We start from the raw sequence: 20,863 nt of genomic DNA, 5'->3' as shown, positions 1-20,863 counted from the left end.
AGAATGTCAACTCTAAGGGGTATCACAAAATGATTCATTTCACTTACAGCTACAGACATAAGGGGAGAATGAACAATATTCTAATTTTGGTTAAACAACGATGCAACAACCATGGGTATTCTCAAACAAAGTACATGTAATGATAATCATGCTTAAATTTTCCGGCTCCAGTTAGAGCGAGACAAGGTGCTTGTTTCATGATTGATTTGTCTCCTTCTTTTTAAGCTGGAAACATTGTGGAGAATTCAAATCATCGTAGCACTCAGTGGTTGACAGGTTGAAAATCTACACATGGCACCTGTTCTGTGTAATTACCACTGATTAAGCAGACAACTATGTGCACACAGCTTATGTAAAACTTTCTTATGCATAAATATACCTATATCAGAAAAAAAAAATCTGTTTGAATGCAACATTTCAGTGGTATTTCCACATCTCTACACACCTTCATCATTGTGTGTTCTTATCCTATCGAGTTTTTAGCAGAAAAAAGACGAAATATGGTGAAGATGGAAAGCCACAACCCTGAGGAATTATGTTTACATACCAATGATAGCAGGAAAAAAAAAAGCTGAAGCTGAAAATTTGCATAAACATGTGTACATTTTGTCAACTAAGCTCTTACGCAAAAACAAAAAAACAAACTCTTCATCATACATTGTACTTACTGATGTCAAAGCATGCCTGCCGACCATGCTTTATTTCACACCCTATTCACAGACACACTCACACAATGTAGATAGAATGTTACACACATCAGCAAACTCAGGACTCATTTATGAGAAGATGATTTACAATTCAACATAGAGAAGAGCACTTTCTAGCTATTCAGAGAGTTTATGGTTCAATCACTACATACGCTCACCATTACTGTTTATTTATCCAATGGGCGGCGAGCTCAAATTAAAAAAAAAAAGACTTCATTAACATTTGCGACTTTTCAAATGGTTTTGATGTGTCTGGTTGCAGGAAAGGTGCTATGACACAAATATGTCACAATTATGTACATGTGCACGTATGAATTCACAGAAAATGAAGTGAGAATGTCGAGCATTCTTACAACTAGAAATAAGAACAAATAATGCCTCCTGCATCCTTCGGGTGGAGGCATAAAAAGAGAGAAGAAATAAGGTAAAGCGATGCAAAGTATTGCATATATTTTTTCACATTATTTGGTGCACATGGACTACTTGCATGACTATGTAAGGAGTATACATCCCCCTCCTACTTCCTTTTACTTCCAAAGAATTCACAAGTTATAGAGAATAGAAGATCAAATTCACCCCCATCAATGCAAATACAAGCACTTGCTTCATACTCTCTTTTCAAAAACACTAGAAACAACTGAGAAGCCCAAAACACACACACACACACACAAATATTGACCGAACAAATGTACACACTAAGAATGCTTTGGTTTACTTGTTTGTTTGTTTGTTTGTTTGCTTTTAAACTGAAGTTAAATAAAGGAATAAAAAAAGTTAGCAATGATGAACAATACTAAAACACTTATTCAGAACAGGCACTGTAGGGAAAAAGATGTAGAATAAAACAAAAAACGAAACAAAACAAAACAAAACACATGGTCAGGTATTATCAATGACAGTAAATGACTTGTGTGGTGGAACTTAGCAAAAACCAGAAATCTACAGCCAACATTGTTTGATTTCACTGGACACAATGCAATGGGCAGACAAGGATTCAAAGTTATCCATCAGGGTCAATGAATATATGCTGACTGGGCCACGCCCAGATTAAAATCACTTTGGGGATACACAGTCGCTAATTGAACTGGTTTCTTACTTATTTGTGTGGGAAATTGCTCTGCGTATAGAAGAGTCCTTCATAGCCTTGAAATAAAGATAGAAAAGGTAATGAACACAGAACAATGAACCCCCCCTATAGAAAAACAAAACAAAACACAACAACACACAAACATGAAACAAATAAAGTATAAGGGTAGGTCACAGAGTCACACATACATTTGCATTATCAAAATGATGACTGTTTCATATATAATCACAACCGCTGAAAACGAAAGAGAAAGGAACCTACAGGATGTCTCGCCAGTTACTTATTGTCCGCCTCTGTGTAATTCATATCACGTTGGATGACAAATCTTTGTTAAGTGACAACTTGTGTCCCCCTTTAATGTCCACACAAATTGAAGATGTCAAGCTATTTGGGTATACAGATTTCTAAAGTACTTGCAGAGAAATAACACGTTCCGTCAGCATGTCTGCATGTGTGTGTTTGCTTGCGTTGTTCCGTTGCCTGAACTTGTTGTTTCCCCCCTTTGAGTCAACAGTCAGTCAATTGGAGATCACTTCCGTGCAGGGTTGCGCAGAAATGATACGCCTTTTCAAAATGTGGATTCTGTGGTTGAAAAAGCAAAAGGTTGTTTGGGTGAGGCTTATCTTTTGGTATACCAAGTGACATTAAAAGTTGGCAAGAGTAAAGCATCTTATCTCTCGCCACTGGCAAAGGAGAAGTTTAAGAAACAGATTAGAGTAATGAATATCGAAATGAAGTTTTTCTTGAATCATTTTTAAATAAAATATTAACCGGCATCTAAAAGAGAAGTATTGAAGATGACTAGTTTCAGTTCAATGAAGACTTGCATCAGCATATAATGTTGTAATATCTTTGTGGAGTACTGCACAAAGTGTATCTGTTTCTCACTGATGAGAATAAGGAAATGTAACAAAGAGACATCATCTGTTCTCCCTTCTCACCTTAGAGAATGGTCAGTCCGTCGGTCTCTCGCTCACTTGACCTCACGCCTCCTCCTCCTCCTGCCCCTCAGCGTCCCCTTCTTCCTCAGCCTCCTCCCCCTCCTGGGGGGCTTCGGCACTGTCGGCCGCGGCCGCATCTGCCTCCGCTGCTGCCTCCGCTCCATCGCCGTTGGCAACCTCCTTCTCTTCCTCCTTGGTCTCCTCCTCCGGCTCCTCAAACTCTCCGGCCTTCTTGAAGGCGAAGGCGCAGTAGAGGCTGGATGCCTCCCACTCGGACTTGGACAGGGTTCCCTGGTGATCACAACAGGTGGGAAGATATGAAAATACACAAGCACAAAGTTTCCCCCTTAAAACCAATGACATTCAGTATCACCATCCATTTTCGCACCAAATTTGTACCCAATAACTGGGGTGGCTGGATTTACCTCATTCTCAAAGCAATCACTATTATGGTGATCACAACAGGTGGGAAGACATGAAAATACACAAGCACAAAGTTTCTCCCTTTCATCCACAAGTATGACATTCAACATCACCATCCATTTTCTCACCAAATTTGTCCCCAATAACTGGCTGGTGGCTGGATTGACCTTATTCTCAAAGCAATCACTATTACACCATCTCTTCACCACGCCCAATTTGGGGCGTCCTCCTTCCACCATGCAACATTCCCCAGCTCCTCCTCCATCTGTCTTTTCCATGTCATCTTTAGTCATTTTTGCTTTTGTTCACTTTAAATTCTAGCACTTTCCTCAGAACAAAATCATCATCCGTCCTTAACACATGCCCATACCACTGCACTCCACCGCATTACAAAACAAAACAAAACACAACACTCATACTGTTGACGAGACACAATATCTGAAAGTTTTCACAAACAGTGCAAATTTAAGTCTGCAACCACCTCAGTTCTGCGCAGAAGCTTCCTTCAAAGTTAGCCATTCAAGAAACATGTTATAATAATTTGGTTAAAATGACTATGCAAACTGTAATATCAAGGTTGTTGTCTGTATTATTCTCAATATGGCAATTCAAATGTCACTTGAACAATAACTGAGTCACTTGATAGAGTACATAGCTGCAGCAATAATCATCCTGTTCTCATCAAATTGGCAACTCTAAATTTCATTGCATCCAATATTTAGGAGAGAGATTAGAGTGGAACAAGTAAAATTCGATAAAATCTGCAATAAATCAGTACAAAAATTTGCAATTGAGACAAAAATATGGTGTTACAAAATCTTAAATGTTTTGCCAATATAGGGATCACTTACAGACATAGTGATTTCAAGGCTTTTGATAATTCATCAAATTCATTCATCATGTCTGGGACACGTAGGGTGAAACTCACAATTGTCATGGGCTTCTTGTCGGTGTCGGAGGCCAGTCCTGTCAGCTCCATATGCCTGGCCTCGGCATGAACATAGTCATCGCTCTTTGAGCTGGCCAGCTTGGTGAACTTGTCGGGCGGGTATTGCTGTGAAGGGGGAGGGAAGGAGGAGGTGGTACAGATATAAAGTGACCTTTCAAATGACACCTCTTCATCTTATGGGCCACACACACGTGAGGGAAAAATCATGAGCTGTTTTACAGAGGATCCTATGTCTATACTCTACGAGAGTGTGAAGGTGGAAATTGCAATTTGTGCCGGAACATTTGAGGAGGATTAAGAAGTAGAAGTAGAAGTAGCAGTAGAGTAGTACTAGCAGTTGTAGTAGTAGCAGCAGCAGCAGTAGCAGCAGCAGTAGTAGTGGTAGTGGTAATAGCAGTAAAAGTAGTAATAGTAGTAAGTACTACTACTGAGTACTGGTAGTACTTGTAGTTGTTGTAGAAGAACTTGTAATTGTTGTAGTAGTACTCAGCAGTAGCAGTAGTACCAGTTGTAGTAGTAGTAGTAGTAGTAGTACTAGTTGTAGTAGTAGTAGTAGTAGTAGTAGTAGTAGTAGTAGTAGTAGTACTAGTAGTAGTAGCAGCAGCAGCAGCAGTAGTATACTTGGGTGACCCGCACCTCGCCATAGTTAATGTTTATGCATTGAATCACATTTTGTCACTGAAATTCTATGAAATCCCAATTACATACTGGAAAAATGCTGAAGATTCCAATGGAACCACAAATTCACTATTCGATACCGGAAATTTGCAGCTATCGTCCTCAAACGCGAACGATGCGAAAAAGTTGCGCGCTAAGGAAGGGGCCCTTAACTCGCCACCCGCGCTCCCATAGACAAAGCACGTAAAAGATGTGTGCGGCTGACCGTGAAGCTCCCATAGACAAGCACGTAAAAGATGCGTGCGGGTGACCGTGATGGTACTTATAACACGTATTCCCAATAAACATTTCAAATTTTCGCGAAAAACTGCTTGTTTTTCATCACAATTTGCTTGTTTGTGGTAACCCTGCCAAGTTTCAAGTTTTTTAAGGATACTGAACACAGTCCCGGGCATAAATTTTTGTTCAGTGCGCTTGTAACAATTTTAAACAGGGTGGCGGTATTCGGGCCCCTGGGGGAGGTGCGGGCACCTCACTATACCAGTAGTAGTCCTAATAGTAGCAGTGGTAGTAATTCAAAATGTAAGAACCAAAAGATAAACACTAATTCCTGACTGATTCTACAGACCTTGCAGTTTAGAGAGACAGAGAGAGAGAGCGAGAGAGAGAGAGAGAGAAACAAGGATAAACAGAGAGAACAACAGCGAGAGATTGAGGTACAAATATTTGTATAGAGAGACAGAGAGAGAATGAGAAAGAGATGACGACATAGCTACAACAGCAGACTTGAGCATATCGATAGAATCACATCCTCCTACCTCCAGGGCCTGCATCTTGGCAATGAGAGCCTGGTTGTCTACATTTTCACTGTTCTCCTTGTAAATCTCCATGAAGTTCTTGAAGTACACCAGCTCCATGTCAAACTCTTTGGCCATTCTGCAAAAAAAAAAAGAGCAGCATTGTCAAAACAAAACAAACTGCTTCTAAATAAACAAGGGACAGCATAAAATTCGACCATCACTCTATCCACATGCTCTATTCCATAATGCTTGTGAAAAAATGTTTTCAGTTCAATTATCATACATGGACATGAAGTTTCTGGCACCTTTTGCTTCAAACAAATCATAGAAAACAAAGAGAAGGTGGTGTAACATTGCTGAAATTAATGTGATAAATGTGATAATTACCACTGTACAGTATAGTCACATCAATTCGCAGTGTGATATTAATATAATATGGACTGGCGTTGAGGGGGATATAACATTTATTGCCCGAACTAGAATTGTATTGCCCGAGTCGAAGACGAGGGCAATACTATTCTAGTGAGGGCAATAAATGGCGTATCCCCCGAAAGGACAGTCCATATTATTATTATTATTACCCATTTTCAGGCATTTTAGGCATCTTCGAGCAGTTACATTACAATGTAAACTTCCTGATTTACTGTAACAAAATCCACTCGGCGTCAGGTCGAACCCTTCACCACTGCGCTCAACTACACCCACATGCTTGCACACAACACCATGCACAATCAGGTACGCCGCCCGCTCACACAGTCGCAGCGACCGTCCTCGTTTTTACGTGCTAACGTATTGTTTTGTGCACGGTGTGTGTAACCGACACACAGCGACGTCCTTGAATGTCTTCGCTTTGTGGTCGACCGGAATGTTTACATGTAAAGTGATTGGCGAGACCCGGATGCTCTAATGTCGCCCGCTGACCTCCACGACCCTGCAAAATACCAACTGCAATTGCCTCGCAAAACTACCTCGTATGGGTAATAATAAATAATATATTACTAAAGAGCATGATCTCGGTCCGAAATATACAACAGAGATTTTTTTCATTTGAACAACTCATTCTGGTGGTGCAGCACTGCACATTGAAAAAGAGTGATAGTTTGTGCATGTATTGATGTGATTATGTGGTAGATGTACACATTTAGTACCAAATATGCAGCAGCTATGCATGCACATTTTGTCAGAATGTGAGTATATGCCAACGAGTAGGTGAAGATGCAAAAACTGATACAATTATCAACTCTCTTTGTGCCACTTTCCCACGCCAAAATCAGTTTATGGCATGCCAACTTTGCATATTTTGCTCAAACGCACAACCGTGCGCAAAACCAATTGATAAATCACGATACTCCACAGTATACTGAAAGCACCATATACACAGCTTTGTCATAAAAATTGTCATTCATCACAGCCAAGCTTGCAATTTTCCCTACAACTTTGCTGTACTGCATTTCTAGAATCAATGCTTCCACAAAAAGTTGCATGGCTTTGTAAAACAGAATGTTTTCCAAAAGTGCTCATGCACTGCGGTCTGAGAATGATGTAGCACACATGGGGTTTACCACATGGCACACAAAGAGTCAATGCAATCTAGGAAGAAGAGAAGACACATATGAAATAAGGAGACCCTCAGGTCTACAGTTCACCTGAGTATCGCAAGTCTACCTTCCACACACTTTTGCAGACTATTTCCTAAGAAGAACATATCGAGTTCGTAGAGGCTTTGTTCTGGGCCCCCAAGAGGGGCATGGCTCCCATTCGCGCATATATGTATTCTTTCATCCTGGCAATAATATCTGCCAAACTTGGCATAAATTTGACCATGCTATTTCAAGAAGACGATGGAAATGTCAAAATATGGTCCTAGTTTGGTCCCTCCCAGGTTCAACGGGGTGCATTCCTGGACCACTCACAAACAAACTACAATTACTGATGTACTTACAGCACTAACTATGCCCTTTACTTCTGGTTCTAGAGAAGAAGATTTTTCAATATTCCTTCATTTGGGGACATGGTATCCATTTGAAAACATTAAGATTCTATCAACCAAGGGCTGCTACCTGCCAAAGTTGGTGAAAATCCTTCATGAAGTTTTTAAGAAGCAAAAAGTGTAAATAGTTTATGCATGACAAATGACGGACGATGGACGATGATTGATCACAATAGCTCACCTGATCCAAAGGCTCAGGTGAGCTAATAACAATACATGGCTTGGTAAAATGGATTGTTTTCCAAAAGCACTCCTGCATTGCAGTCTCAGAATGATGTGGCAGACACAAGGTTTACACCATGGCACACAAAAAGTTAATACAATCTAGGAAGAAGAGAAGAAGAGACGGGAAGAAGGAGAGAAAAATCCCCTGACTTACTCTTCCAGCAGAGGGAAGTAGATGAGGAACTCGGGGCAGTCCACGACGCCCTCAAGGTGGAAATCATACTTGCATCCGAAGAGAGGGAATTCCTCCTTCTTCTCAAAGGTCACCTTGTAGACCTCGTTGCCAAAGGTGAGACCTTCAGCTCCTTTTAACCTCGACCTGTGGCAATAGCAGTGAAGAGGAATGAAAAAAAAATTCTGAATTAGAGAGTTTAAATATGTCATCTCCGTCTGCCCACATGCTAGGAAATATCAAATACATTAAACCAGTGTTCATATTTTTGTAGGCAGCATACCATTCCTCCAAGCTTAGGAAAAAAAAAACACACACTCATTGCCAAAAGTGAGGCCTTTGGGGCCATTTAACCTCAACATGCGGCAGTTGTAGTATATGAGGAATGAAAATAAATTGATGGAATAGAGAGTGCATGTGTCATCTTTGTCTATTCACATGCTTGGAAATATGCAATAAATTAAACTAGTGCATGTGTTAGTTGTGGGGGGGGGGGGGGGGGAATGAATATAATTCAAACAAAAGTATGATTTTTAATAAAACTCTCCTACTGTCGGGGGGAGGGGGAGCAGGAAGCAGTTTTCCAAGTTTCCAAGTAACTTTTTGCACTGGATTTTGTTTGTTTGACACATTCTACTGATGAAACGTAAGAAAATTAGAACTTTAAATTACCAACAATGATACCACCTGTAACAAGAATAATTATATAAGCAAGACTTACACTAGCTCGTATCCATTGGGAATGGTTCCTACAAAGTATCCGCCCGGCCGCAGCCTCTCACAAGCATTCCTGATCATGGTCCGTGCCCGCTCTGGCTTCTCAAAGGAGTAGTGAAGGGAAAACTGGCAACTACACAGGTCAAACAAGATGTCTGTCTCCTTGTATCGCTCCGTTAACAGCACCTGACAAAAAGACGAGACACCAAATGCAATGCATTCCCAGTAACCTCAGAGCTGATAGGAATGCGATGATTTTGCAAGCAAAGCTCAGTGGAAAAAGAGTGGTTGGGGGATTCCAGCCTGTTTTTATGGTTTACTTGGTTGATGTTTAAGGTAAGAGCATCATGTTGATTCACAACCTGACATACATCCTGAAAAAGACCAATCCGGAACTCAAGTAAAATTTCCTCCCCTTTGCTTCATTCGATCCAACTTTAATAAGTGTATATGTGCATGTCAATTATTTCATCTACATATTCATCTATCTATCTAGGTAGCAATTAACCTATGTCAGTATCTATCAATCTACCTACATGTACCTGTAGATCTGTCAATCTATCAAATTATCTCAGGAAGTCAAACCTGTCTGCAGCGACCACTGTCTATAATGGCCACCTGTCGTATGCAACAACTAAGCAAAATTCCCCCTAAGAGAAAATCCATATTAACGACCCTGTCTATAGTGGCCACCTGTGTACAACGGCCATTTATTTAGTCTCCCTTGGGTGGCCGCTATTGACTACATTTATTCTTTCACATGTCTTGAAATTACATAGTATTAGTAATCAGTTTCCACTATTGCCAGCTTCCAATTTTTACCAGAAGGCACGAAATATGTTGATTGCATGAAGAATCTGGAAAGTGCTAACAATATCAAAGGCAAAAAAGTATGAAAGGCTACTGGTTGAGCAACAACACACAATACCTGCACCGTACTACACTATCTTTATCTATTAATCACGTCGGTTGGAGAGCATACTTACATCTGCGCAGTCTGCTGCGATGAACTCGGCGGCAAACACCGGGTTGTTTTGGCGCCTATTTCGCTGCACCAGATCGTTGTACCTCTTCTGGCACTGCTGCACCGAAACCTCAGCAATATCTGCGTCCGGCAAACACAACATGCATCAAACTTGTATCAAATACTGAAAAGAGGTGGTGGTCATGAATAAGATGTAATCATTCATATACCTGTATTTGATTAGGCTTTGTCAACTAAAATGGTAATGCAGAGGTGCTACCATCTTTCTGAAAATGTACTTGATTTATTATCACTAGTTCTTAATGAATATCCATTTCTGTGCTAGAGTCTATTTAGCAAGTCTTTGCCAAGAGTCAAGGCCAGTACAGAGACCTTTTCCACCGTTTAAACACCACTAACCTCATATAATTCCACATTGAGCGAGTCAAAATCTTTACGAGTCAATCCTTCACCCAAATCCTTTTAAAGAATGCTTTTGGCATATGGGCAGTATTTAATCTTTAAAAACACATGCTCAATAAGCCAGGTCGGAGATACATGTAGCTCATGTGCACATGAGTACAAATAATCTTTCATTTTTCTCAGTTGGTTAGGCATTATCACTTGATTCAAAGCGACATAATGCATCAGTTTGCCCAAAATAGCACTTTATGGAACTTGTATTCAAACTTTATGGAACTTGTATTCAAACAAAGAATGTATGTAGCTGCGTAGGGAGATCAAGTGACCAGAATGGTTTGTCAATCGATTAACACTTTGGGAAGCATCCATTTCATTTTGGTGTATCGAATGCATTAGCATTTTTTTTTTCTGTTAACATTGCCAAAGACCAGGCTTGCTGTCAGGTGGATGTACTGGCAAGCACCACTAATGATGATTACATGAATAATCATTGCATCACAGATGCTTATCTCAGTGAATTTAAAAACCAACCTGTCTCTCAGTACAAATGACCTCTTTCTGCTCACACACAAACTGGAACCCCGAACTGGCTTATTTTCATATTGACTGAAGAAACATCCCAATGTTTGGGCAATGAATAATACATTACAAAGGTTATTCAAAGACCACAATAATTTGATGAAAGGGATACATCTTATTCTTACAGATTTCATGTCAAAACAAGGGAATTTGGTGAAGATTTATGTAGAGTTCAATGAGAGACTCCTGAGATGATAATGATATCATTACTGTTGCCAATTTGAGTAATATCAGTGGTTTGTGAAATAATAATCATAACTTTTATACTGCTGAAACTCTCTAACTATAGTTCTAAGATGAAATTTCTACCACTCTCGTCTGAATTAACTCCATTCATTATCAGCCAACTGGAATATGGAGAGGAATCACACCTTAGGTAAACATGACAGAAACTGCTCGAGGTCGGAATAATTTGGCTATGTGCTCACCTGCACAGACAAGTTTCTTAATGTTGCCTTTGGTCCACTTGAGCAGGTCACCTCCCTTGCCGCAGCACAGATCCAGTACTGTGCACCCTTTCTTCCTGTGCACTGCCTTCAGCGAATTAGCTATCACCATACTCTGTGGAAAGAACACAACGCAATGGAAGATGGGTGGAGCAATGTCTGCAGTCTACCGCATTGTTCAGATCCGAAAGGAACAAATCTCTAAATCGAAAAATCTGAAAGTCACTGCAATTCTTGCAGCAATACTTAAATAACTATGCAATGCAATGGACTTCAACTTGTAATACCAATGCATTCCCTTTTTTTACACAGTGATTATGTTAATCAGCCCAAAGATTTTGGCAGGAGTTTCTTCAGTTCTTCCATATCTGGAGAAGGTCTATGTTCAGAGTGAAGCTATCTACAGAGTTGCCTACATGCATTGTAACTACAGAAAAAAAAAAAATTTTAAGCACTCGCAGAGCGCAGACCTCCGTCAAGCAGCTCATCTCCACCCAAACATTCATGCTGAAAGTCGCCCGAATTCCCAATAATAGCTGTAAAAAAGAAAAAAAATAAGCTAAGAAGTGTTTACCTTCCTGCTGCGTGGCTCCTCGAGCACATGCTTTGGTATGCGCACGCAAGCCTCAAATACGCGCAGTTTGAACTCCCCAGTTCATCGACCCTATTTGCCAAAATATGAAAATATCCTTTTAAAAATCCATAAAAATTCCTGGATTACTACCAAAGTTGGATAATCCGTTCCTTGGGTCATTATGGACTTTTCCTTCAAGTTCATCAAAATCTGTTCACATTGTTTTGAGTTATTTTGGAAACAGTCAAACCAATGCTGACAAAAACATAACCGCCTTCCTTGGCGGAGGTAATAATTGACATCAACTAGGCCTGCATTCTGCATCATTACAATGTGGTGTTTATGGTGTGCCAAACACTTTAGTTTATGTTAGGGGCAAAACAGCAGAGCATGGAACTCTGTATGAGTGTGTGCGGGGAGCTTCCATGATATCATTGAAAGTGAATTTAGTAAATAAATGTGAATACACAGTACTCAACGTGGCCTTGAGCTGCCAATACGAAACTGAAAGCTTGAGTTATTAGTTAAAGGGACGGTTCAGTATTGGTGGAGGTGAGAATTGGGCTTTTAACTTTTTGCGAGATACCAAGAAAACACTTGTGATATAGTACAGAGCATACCATTTTAAGAGGAATTCAACATTTATTTGATTCAAATCGGGTGTGGAATGACTGAAACATCCAAAAACAAAGTAAAAGAAAGCGATCATAATGAAGTGTGGGTCCCACACTTTGTAAGAATTGTTCTTTTTTGGATATCTCAGCCATTTCAAAACCAATTTTCATCAAATAAATGTTGAATTCCTCATAGAACTACATGCTCTTTCATATTTCATAAGAGGTTTCTCATTATCTCACCAAAAAAAGTTAGAAACCTGAAATCAGGTCTCAACCATAACTATACCATCCCTTTAACAGGAATTGTGGCTGGATCACTACTCAAATTCCATGCTTTTATGCCACCTCACTATGTTTGTCATACAAGAGATTCTAAGGTCATCATGTTGACTTTTTTTTTTTTTCTTCTACCTGAACTGCAAATTCAAGCACAGGAATCCAATTGTCTATTAAATCTTGGTACTCCAAAGAATATAGCCTTGTTACAATAACCCAGATGAAAATTGTGTTAGCTGGGAGCTGTATTGGGCTCTTCAAATTCCCTTGGAGTAGTTATAGGACATATTATCCAACCCAAATGACATATTGACAACTTCAATGCATCTCTGAGGGTCTTCCTCACTGTCATATTTGGCACCTTCTATATTCCAGCGTCCCGCCATCCACAATTCATTTTGCTCACCTTGATCCAGTTGTTGAAGTTGCGCTGGTAGTAGATTCTGCTCCTGGTCCTGTCGAACACGGTGCCCTCCCTCAGGTCATTGTAGTGCTTGGCAACAGTGCCAGACATGCCCTACGGGATAAACACAGTGTAAGAAGAATTTACAAGTCAAATTTTGATTCTCCATTGTGTCATTTTAAAGATCAAATCTTCAATGAAGTCTTCAAAATTCTTTTGCAGTAAGCACGTCTATCCAAGAATTGTTCCCTCCTAATGTTTTGTAATGAGTACGTGATCTCAGCAGCATCAGGTTTGTACATTATTTACTGCAACTAGAACTAAAAATTTATTATCTTGCATATGGAAACCAATGAATTACAATGCATGTTCAAGCTTTTCCATTCAATGTACTGGTATTTACAGTTGTGACACCTGCAAAACACATTGACCTCCTACTACATCGTAATCACTCTGGTGCATTTTTCAATTTTCTCCTTTCTAAGTTGGCTATAGAAGATAATGCTTTGTTCGTGATACGTTAGAGTCAAAAGGTAACTGGATACATTCACATGGGGGGCGAATGCTCATGTTTGTATGTGTATGCTGTGTGTTGGTATGTGTATGGGATTGTATTTGTTTGTGTGAGTGCAAGTAAACTTTAGAATATACATTTGGGTGGAAGGAACAAAGGTCAAGAGGAAGGTGTATTTCCACTCATACAAACACATTTTTTTTTTTCCATTTCATGTCCACATTATTTGAATTATGAAACATGCAAATATCCTGTAAATCATTGTAGTGAATTGTACATTAACAATTCCCTATGTAAAGCCTGACACAACTTGCTTCAAAGTGCCATGCTCAAGTACATCTCACTCTCCTACATGTAGCAATATCACTTATCCAGATGGGCTCCAGTCATGACATGGCTGGACTGTTTTGGGCCCCATTTACATATGCTAGTTGGTTCACATTGGTCCCAACTCTAAGTTGTTATCACATGAGCATGTACGTACATGAATACAAATTGTTGTTGTTGTTGTTTCTTTAATATGTATGTACATAATGTATCTTTTGATTTCTAGCGCCAAATAAACTGAACTTAACTGAATTAAATACATGTAACTAAAGCAGCGCTGCACACTGGCACAGGTCTGACGAACCCTGACCAGTAAAATTCATTGTCAGCCCAGTAACTTCTTCAGGAATGGACCAGTAAAATATGGAAAAACTGGATACCTACTGGCCCGACAAACAAGTCAGACCAGTAGAAAAAAAAAAATGGGTTAGCCTGCAGCCCTGACTAAAGTTGGACTGTGCTGGTGCACTCACTGGTTTCTTCTCCGTCGAGGTCTCCCCAGCTGTCTGTGGCTTGTCTCCTCCGGCCTCAGAAGTCTCTGCCTTGGTCTCCTCCTCGGCGGCGGCAGCAGGCGTCTCCTCCATCTTCTCCTCTACTGCTGCCTCGGCTGCTGCTGCTGTGGTACTGTCTGCAAAGGTCATGTGTGAGAGGTACAGTGCAAGGGAGGCATTAGAACACAACACATTTTTTTCTTTTATCCTTGAATGGATATCTAATTTGACGAAAGTTTGTTACAATGTATATCAAGATAGGTAATAGGGTGGTCCATGAGGGGTTTCAGCATGTCGTTGCAACATGCTCAAAGAGAGAATCTCTCATTTAAAGGGGATGGCTAGTAACTGATCAGTGGGAATCAGTGGGAATGCTGGGGGATGATTGTTCCAATCCTTGTGGGATTCATTTAAGAGTACATTATATATCTATTGTTGTGTGAAAATTATTTGCTTCAGAATGGTTCATATTCAAGTAATGTGCAGTTTAATGTTTCCAGGTTAGCATGCCTGTACAGTGACGGGGCGATCGTTACTGAAGCAAATAATTTTCACACAATAGATATATAATGTACTCTTAAATGAATCCCACAAGGATTGGAACAATCATCCCCCAGCATTCCCACTGATCAGTTACTAGCCATCCCCTTTAAAGGGATGACATAGTTTCGGTTGAGATGGAGCTTCAGGTTTCCAATGTTGTTTGATGATGATTCCTTGAGATGAGAAACCTCTTGTGAAACATGAAAGAGCATATTATTTTAAGAGGAATTCAAAGTATATTTGATGAAAATTGTTTTTGAAATGGCCGAGATATCCAAAACAAAGCAATCCTAGCAAAAGGTGCATGCAGGGCCCACCTTTTACTGGTACCGGTATTGCTTTGTTTTACTCTGCTTTTGGATATCTTAGCCATTTAAAAACTGAGTTTCATCAAAAAAAGTTTGAATTCCTCCTAGAATTGTATGCTCTTTATTAAACATTTGATAAAGTAGTTTCTAAATATCTTGCAAAAAGTTAAAAGCTGAATCCTCATCTCAACCAAGAAATGTCCCACACTAACCCATCGTAAGCGTGAAATTGTATGAACATGTATTTCACACAAAATGGAGGTAAAGATGTACAATTACTTTGATACAGGTAAAATCTTGCATAAAGTTCTTACCAGTTTATTCATGGTGGCCGCTGTTATGAACAAGAGTGACCATACAAAGTACAGTACATGTACAACATATGTACACTACATGTAACTGTTTGCATTGCTGTGCATGTAAAGTGTAGTGTAGTTGTACATGTACAAGAAGCTGTACGTACATGTACAAGAAGCTGTACAGTTTTACATGATGAATTGAATAAAACTTGAAAATCACAGCACAGCACATCACTGCTAATGCAGTGGACTGTGGGCTACATGATGTATAAAAATAAACCCAGACATATAGAGAGATAGTTTAGCACCGATGTACAAAATAAATGTAATTCACATTGCACAGCACTACATGCCATAGAATCAAATGCATGTTAGTAATGCATGGACATTGCAGAATCAATAGGCTGTCATGTGTATGAAGTCTATATGAACCAAAGAAACTAGAACAAGCAAAACATAAACCGCATTGGCATTGTAGGTCATTTCAACACACACAAGCACAATCCTCAGAATTTAGTATGCTTTGTTTCTTTTCATCTAATGATGGTAAAGAACTGTAAAAATAAGTGACCTCTAATCTGATACAGTTTTAGAGAGACATTACAGTACGTCCAACCCACTTACATTTGTACACATACAGTACGCTGTAAGCACGGTTTGACACACACACTTGTACAATGCACATGCACTGAAAACTTACTCAGTACAACTTGAACATGCCCTGTACCACATGTGCAAACATGTACAACGGAGAACATACATTTGTACATGTACACATGTACAATGTGTACACACATGTATGTATACACGGACATACTGTACTACACATGTGGAAAGACACTTCTGCACAGACATGTGATCCTTACATATAGTACAATGGGTGATTTCAAGTTTGGTGCTAGTGTTAGAGCTCAACACTAGCACCAGCGAGAATCCTGATCTTGATATCAATCAGTGTTGGCAGGTTCACCACAACATTGATGTACACAATGTACAGTGTAGTTCCAGCAAGCTCGTGATGGGCCCGTAGTTGAATGGTGTCTAGTAAATCAAGCTCTACTATTCTTGTTGCCGCTTTACACTGTACAATTGGTACATCATACACTTGTACATGGGCTTTTTTCCCCATTGGCTATAAACACCATCCCCTAGCAATACCCAAAGGATTATTAAACTTGTAATTTCAGATTTGATGTTGGTGCTAGCAATGCTCTACAAAAGTGTGATACCAACATTCTCATCCATGGATGCATGTTGTCCGAACTCACATCAAGCATGTTGTACATGCATAGCCTACATGCTAATGCAATATATGCCTGTGGAAAGTATGCTAACACTTTAGACAAGGCTACATAAATCTATGCCTGAGAGCAAAATTAACATCAACATATTTTGGAGTTGTTAGAAAAATGTATGGCATTAAATTCTTCTTTTTTTTACATCATTTGCATGATACAAAGCATTCCTGGCAGCCTATTTTTATACTTGACTTCAACCAAACGCAATCACTTTTTCCCCCCATGCAATTCCAGTGCTATGCAGACTTTGCAATGGTGTGAAGATAACACTGGTATACATACATTGTACATATGTACATGTATGTAGTTGCGATCAGCATCATTTGAACATTACCTAACAACCGTGTTGGGGCTCAATTTCATGCTGTTACATTCTGAGATAACATAAGCACCAGCAATAGAACCAGATTTGAAATCACCCAATGTTTATACAGTATCATGTCAAATCCTACACTGGTTTGTACCCAGAGATGACCCTTCTATTGATTTGGGATATTCTTTCCATAGACATCTGTGCCAGCATATTCTACATGTACAACAATGGGAGATTTGAGGAGAACACTATATATCTATGCTTCCCCCAACCCCCTCCCCCATGTCTTTCTTTTGGATAACCATGGATATGTACATTTGTATTATATTACTACTACAGTCTAGTAATGCACTCAATGTGTAAAAATCAATGACATGATCATGAGCGGACTAAAAATATCCAAATCATTGTGGGGAGCTTGCTATCACGCAGGAGATTATGGCATAAGAAAGAATTCAGACTTCAAAAAGAGTACACGAGTGCATTCTACAACTACATCTGTAGTGCACATAATGCGACAAATCAGTGCAATGTACATATATAATTTTAATCAAAACTGAACATGTGCACACATCAAGCTACACCAACTATGCACTAGACTAATGTTTGTAATTGAGTAAGTTTGTGTGTGTGTGTGTGTGTGTGTGTGTAATGTTAATCTGTGTGTATCATGAGTATGATTGTAATTTTACGTGTATGGCATGTACAATGTACATGTATTTAAATGACTAAAGAGCCAAAAAAATCTAAAGGTAAAACTATTTGCCAAAATGAGAACATGACCAATATCAATGGTTCAAAAACAGCTGTAAATCCTGAAACTCATAAATCTATGTTCAGTTAATTCAAACTTTCAATACTATGTACAACTTTTCTTCTTTGAAGGACAAGTTCATCTTTACATACATGCAGATTGAGAGAATGCAGCAATATTAGTAGAACACATCAGTGAAAGTTTGGGTAAAATCGGACAATCTGTTCAATCCGTTCAAAAATGTTTAAAGTATCTGCACAGTCACGGCTGGATGAGAAGACTACTTTGTAACTGCAGTGTATAATGTCACGTACAACGATATAAGGAATATGTTTTATAAAGAAAATTTCACAAAAAAGTGCACATTTCCTTGACTCGTCACTGACGAATGTTAAGGGTAATATTATTCCCCCTTGCCTTCTGAAAGAGGGAAGTCGAGTGTTCTTTTATTATGCAAGAAAACTGAAAATACCTTGAATTTCTTTATTTTTTCTTTATATCGTTGTACACATGTGAAGCTGTGCATGTAGTAGTCTTCTCATCCAGCAGTGACTATTAAAGCAGAAACCTCAAAAATTCATAACTTTCAAACGGATTGTCCGATTTTCCTCAAACTCTCACTGATGTGTTCTACTAATTTTGCTGCATTTACTCAATCCACATGTCTATGAAGGTGAACTTGTTCTTTAAATCAAATTCAACTTGGAGAGGACATGAAATGCCAAGTTTTCCATTTCCATAATAGAGGAAAAGACTTCTTTTCTTGTACAGTATGTGATTGTCCCCCAACCACTCATTTTGCCATACCATTGTACGTACACTACCCTACGCTTGTTAGCTTACATATGGATGCAAGCACTCACTGTCACATACAGGCCTGTACATTCGGCAAGTGGTGGGGTGGGGGGAATAAGGAAGTCTTGCCAGAATTGAGACTTGAGGTAGAAATCTACGGCTTCTCATGGCTCTAAATGTTTCAACACTGCCTTATGGTCCCAAAAGATTTTAACATTGTAGTTTTAACTAATCAGCACAAAACCATTACCGTACTAGGCACTGATTAGTCAAAACTTCAATGTAATGGCTTGTACCAAGTGGCCCATAATTCAACCAAAACGCCGTCCAAGGTTTGACCTCCGGCTACATTAGAAACCTATACTTTTGCGCGAGTCGAATTTTGGCATGGGACTGTTGGGAGATTGAACCCTGGTGCAGGTTTTTTACTTTTCTTTTCTTATCCAAGAACATACATACAAGTACATGTATATACTGTACTATCTGTAGATCTATCCACGATCCCTGGTTTGCCTCGTCATTACTACAACCAATTCTACATGCGTGTGCATGTGTAAAAATTAAAACAGGTGTAGACTATCAACTATACTATAGCTCTCGTTACTCACATCACTATGCACTAAACATGCTAAACCTAAATGCAACTGTCTGTCTGTGTCTGCATCTGGAAATGCCATGCTCAATTCATAATCAAATCATATTTTGACTGTTGTGTATAGAATAGGTCTCCTCAACAATAATAAACAGATCGAGAATCTCATATACTCAGACACTGCACTCTGTGTCACTGCACTTTGCATGACTGGACACGATAACATTCAACAAGCATGACAAGAGACGCCTCATCTTCTCTACTCAGTTGATGCGGCGGTTTGCAGATGCTAATTCAAACAAGTTGATGTCTCACTCTCGCTCTGCTCTGGAAGCCATGCCATCTTGAGAACATGAAACATTGAAAAAAATTTCTAGATATGGTGGTGATTTGAATAAAGCAAAATATGCATGTTATATTCCTACGATGAAAGTGTTGAAACAAGAAACTAATGCACTAATATCTTCACACTATCACACAGGACCAGATTCTACACACGATCAACAACAGAGCTTACACTGAATATCACAAATGGGACTACGCCATTCTAACACGGTAGTCGTTTGTCAAATTCGCAAGATGGCTCTTTGATCCGAGCTGTAAAGAAATATTTTTATACAATCGCCACAGTTGTCTAATATATATACATCATTCTAAATAACGTACCTGTCATTTTTGCGTAGCCCTCTGTTGTTTTCTTGCAATTTGGAATTTTACACGGACTTTTCTCGCTGAAATTGACCCCAAGACGGATACACACGTGTTGTACAATACACGCGTGATAAAACGGTGCGGTATATTGCGGACGCGCAACAGCCGCGGACGGACGCTACGCCGGTATAGGATGCGTGTGCACAAAGGGGTCCGTACGCTCCGCTCTGGTCACGCGTTGCATAGCGAGCACATTGTGTCTACGGCGCCGGCGTTGTGAAAAAGAGAAGAGCGCTCTCTAAACTTGCATCGAAACAATCAATGCATGCATGTCGCTGTTACCGCTCAAAAACTTTCACCTCAAGCCATCTTGAGGAGTGGCGAATATGGGAAAATCACAACCTGAAAAAGATAACTGAAGTCCTTGTGGTGTACAGCGAGTTTAATTTTAGAATATTTAAAACTAATGCTCATTTTACAGGTGAGCCAAAAGATTATGTTGGCCTGTCTATTACCATTACGTTTAAAGTATGAGTTTCAGCTTTCAAAATTGAAACCGGGGTTGAAAAGCAAAAGCTTAAAAAAGTAAAATAGATTTCTGCCGAGGGTTCATGATTATAGTTTAAGTGTTGCATCAGTGAAAAAAATATATATAAAGGGAGAGAAAAAAAGAAAAAGATTGGAGACAATAATTATACACGTGGACAACTGTTTAATCTTTGTTCCTGAGCATCAACAATCCCTGGATTTAAAAAAAAAAAAATGGTATCGTTAACTCAAGATGAAGCATAATCATCTCTTAATACTAGTAGGCCTAGGCTTCCTACACCAGGGGCCTGTTTCATAAAGTGTTACATTAAGATCAATATTGATTGTCTGTTTCACAATAATATAATTACGATTGAATTAAAGCAAGACATCCGAAGCTTAATGGCATATCGAGTGTAACTTTTGGAATTGCAGTAATCGTATAAGATCAATCTTACGATCAATATTTACGAAACGGACCCCAGGAACGACATAGCCCTTATAGTAGTATTTTGCGTTTTGTTTAATTTCCACATTGC

General features: G+C 39.4%; 1 protein-coding gene across 1 annotated transcript; it reads right to left on the bottom strand.

The window, feature by feature from the left end:
- Window positions 1-1,566: 1,566 nt before the first annotated feature.
- Window positions 1,567-19,911, bottom strand: LOC139720442 (mRNA cap guanine-N(7) methyltransferase-like). The gene is made up of 11 exons (XM_071631801.1): window positions 19,812-19,911; window positions 14,226-14,380; window positions 12,915-13,025; window positions 11,024-11,156; window positions 9,616-9,734; window positions 8,634-8,815; window positions 7,895-8,059; window positions 5,544-5,661; window positions 4,087-4,212; window positions 2,736-3,026; window positions 1,567-2,376 (listed from the first exon to the last, which is right to left on the bottom strand). Exons 1-10 carry the CDS (start codon window positions 19,816-19,818, stop codon window positions 2,778-2,780), a joined length of 1,365 nt encoding a protein of 454 aa, XP_071487902.1. The 5' UTR covers window positions 19,819-19,911; the 3' UTR covers window positions 1,567-2,376; window positions 2,736-2,777.
- Window positions 19,912-20,863: the final 952 nt, after the last annotated feature.

The sequence above is a fragment of the Diadema antillarum genome, unplaced genomic scaffold (genome assembly GCF_040938485.1).
Source record: "Diadema antillarum isolate AM-2024a unplaced genomic scaffold, OU_Dant_1.0 scf00000128, whole genome shotgun sequence".
In the NCBI taxonomy this organism is placed as follows: domain Eukaryota; kingdom Metazoa; phylum Echinodermata; class Echinoidea; order Diadematoida; family Diadematidae; genus Diadema; species Diadema antillarum.
Note: the sequence above shows the minus strand (reverse complement) of the source record. Positions and strands in the feature narration are given on the sequence as shown.

Excerpts from the sequence above, each read along its gene's own strand:
- LOC139720442 (XM_071631801.1), bottom strand. Across the intron at positions 5,662-7,894 it reads TACTTCCCTCTGCTGGAAGA|AATGGCCAAAGAGTTTGACA; the intron begins GTAAGTCAGGGG and ends TTTTTTTTGCAG. Across the intron at positions 4,213-5,543 it reads CCAAGATGCAGGCCCTGGAG|CAATACCCGCCCGACAAGTT; the intron begins GTAGGAGGATGT and ends CCCCCTTCACAG.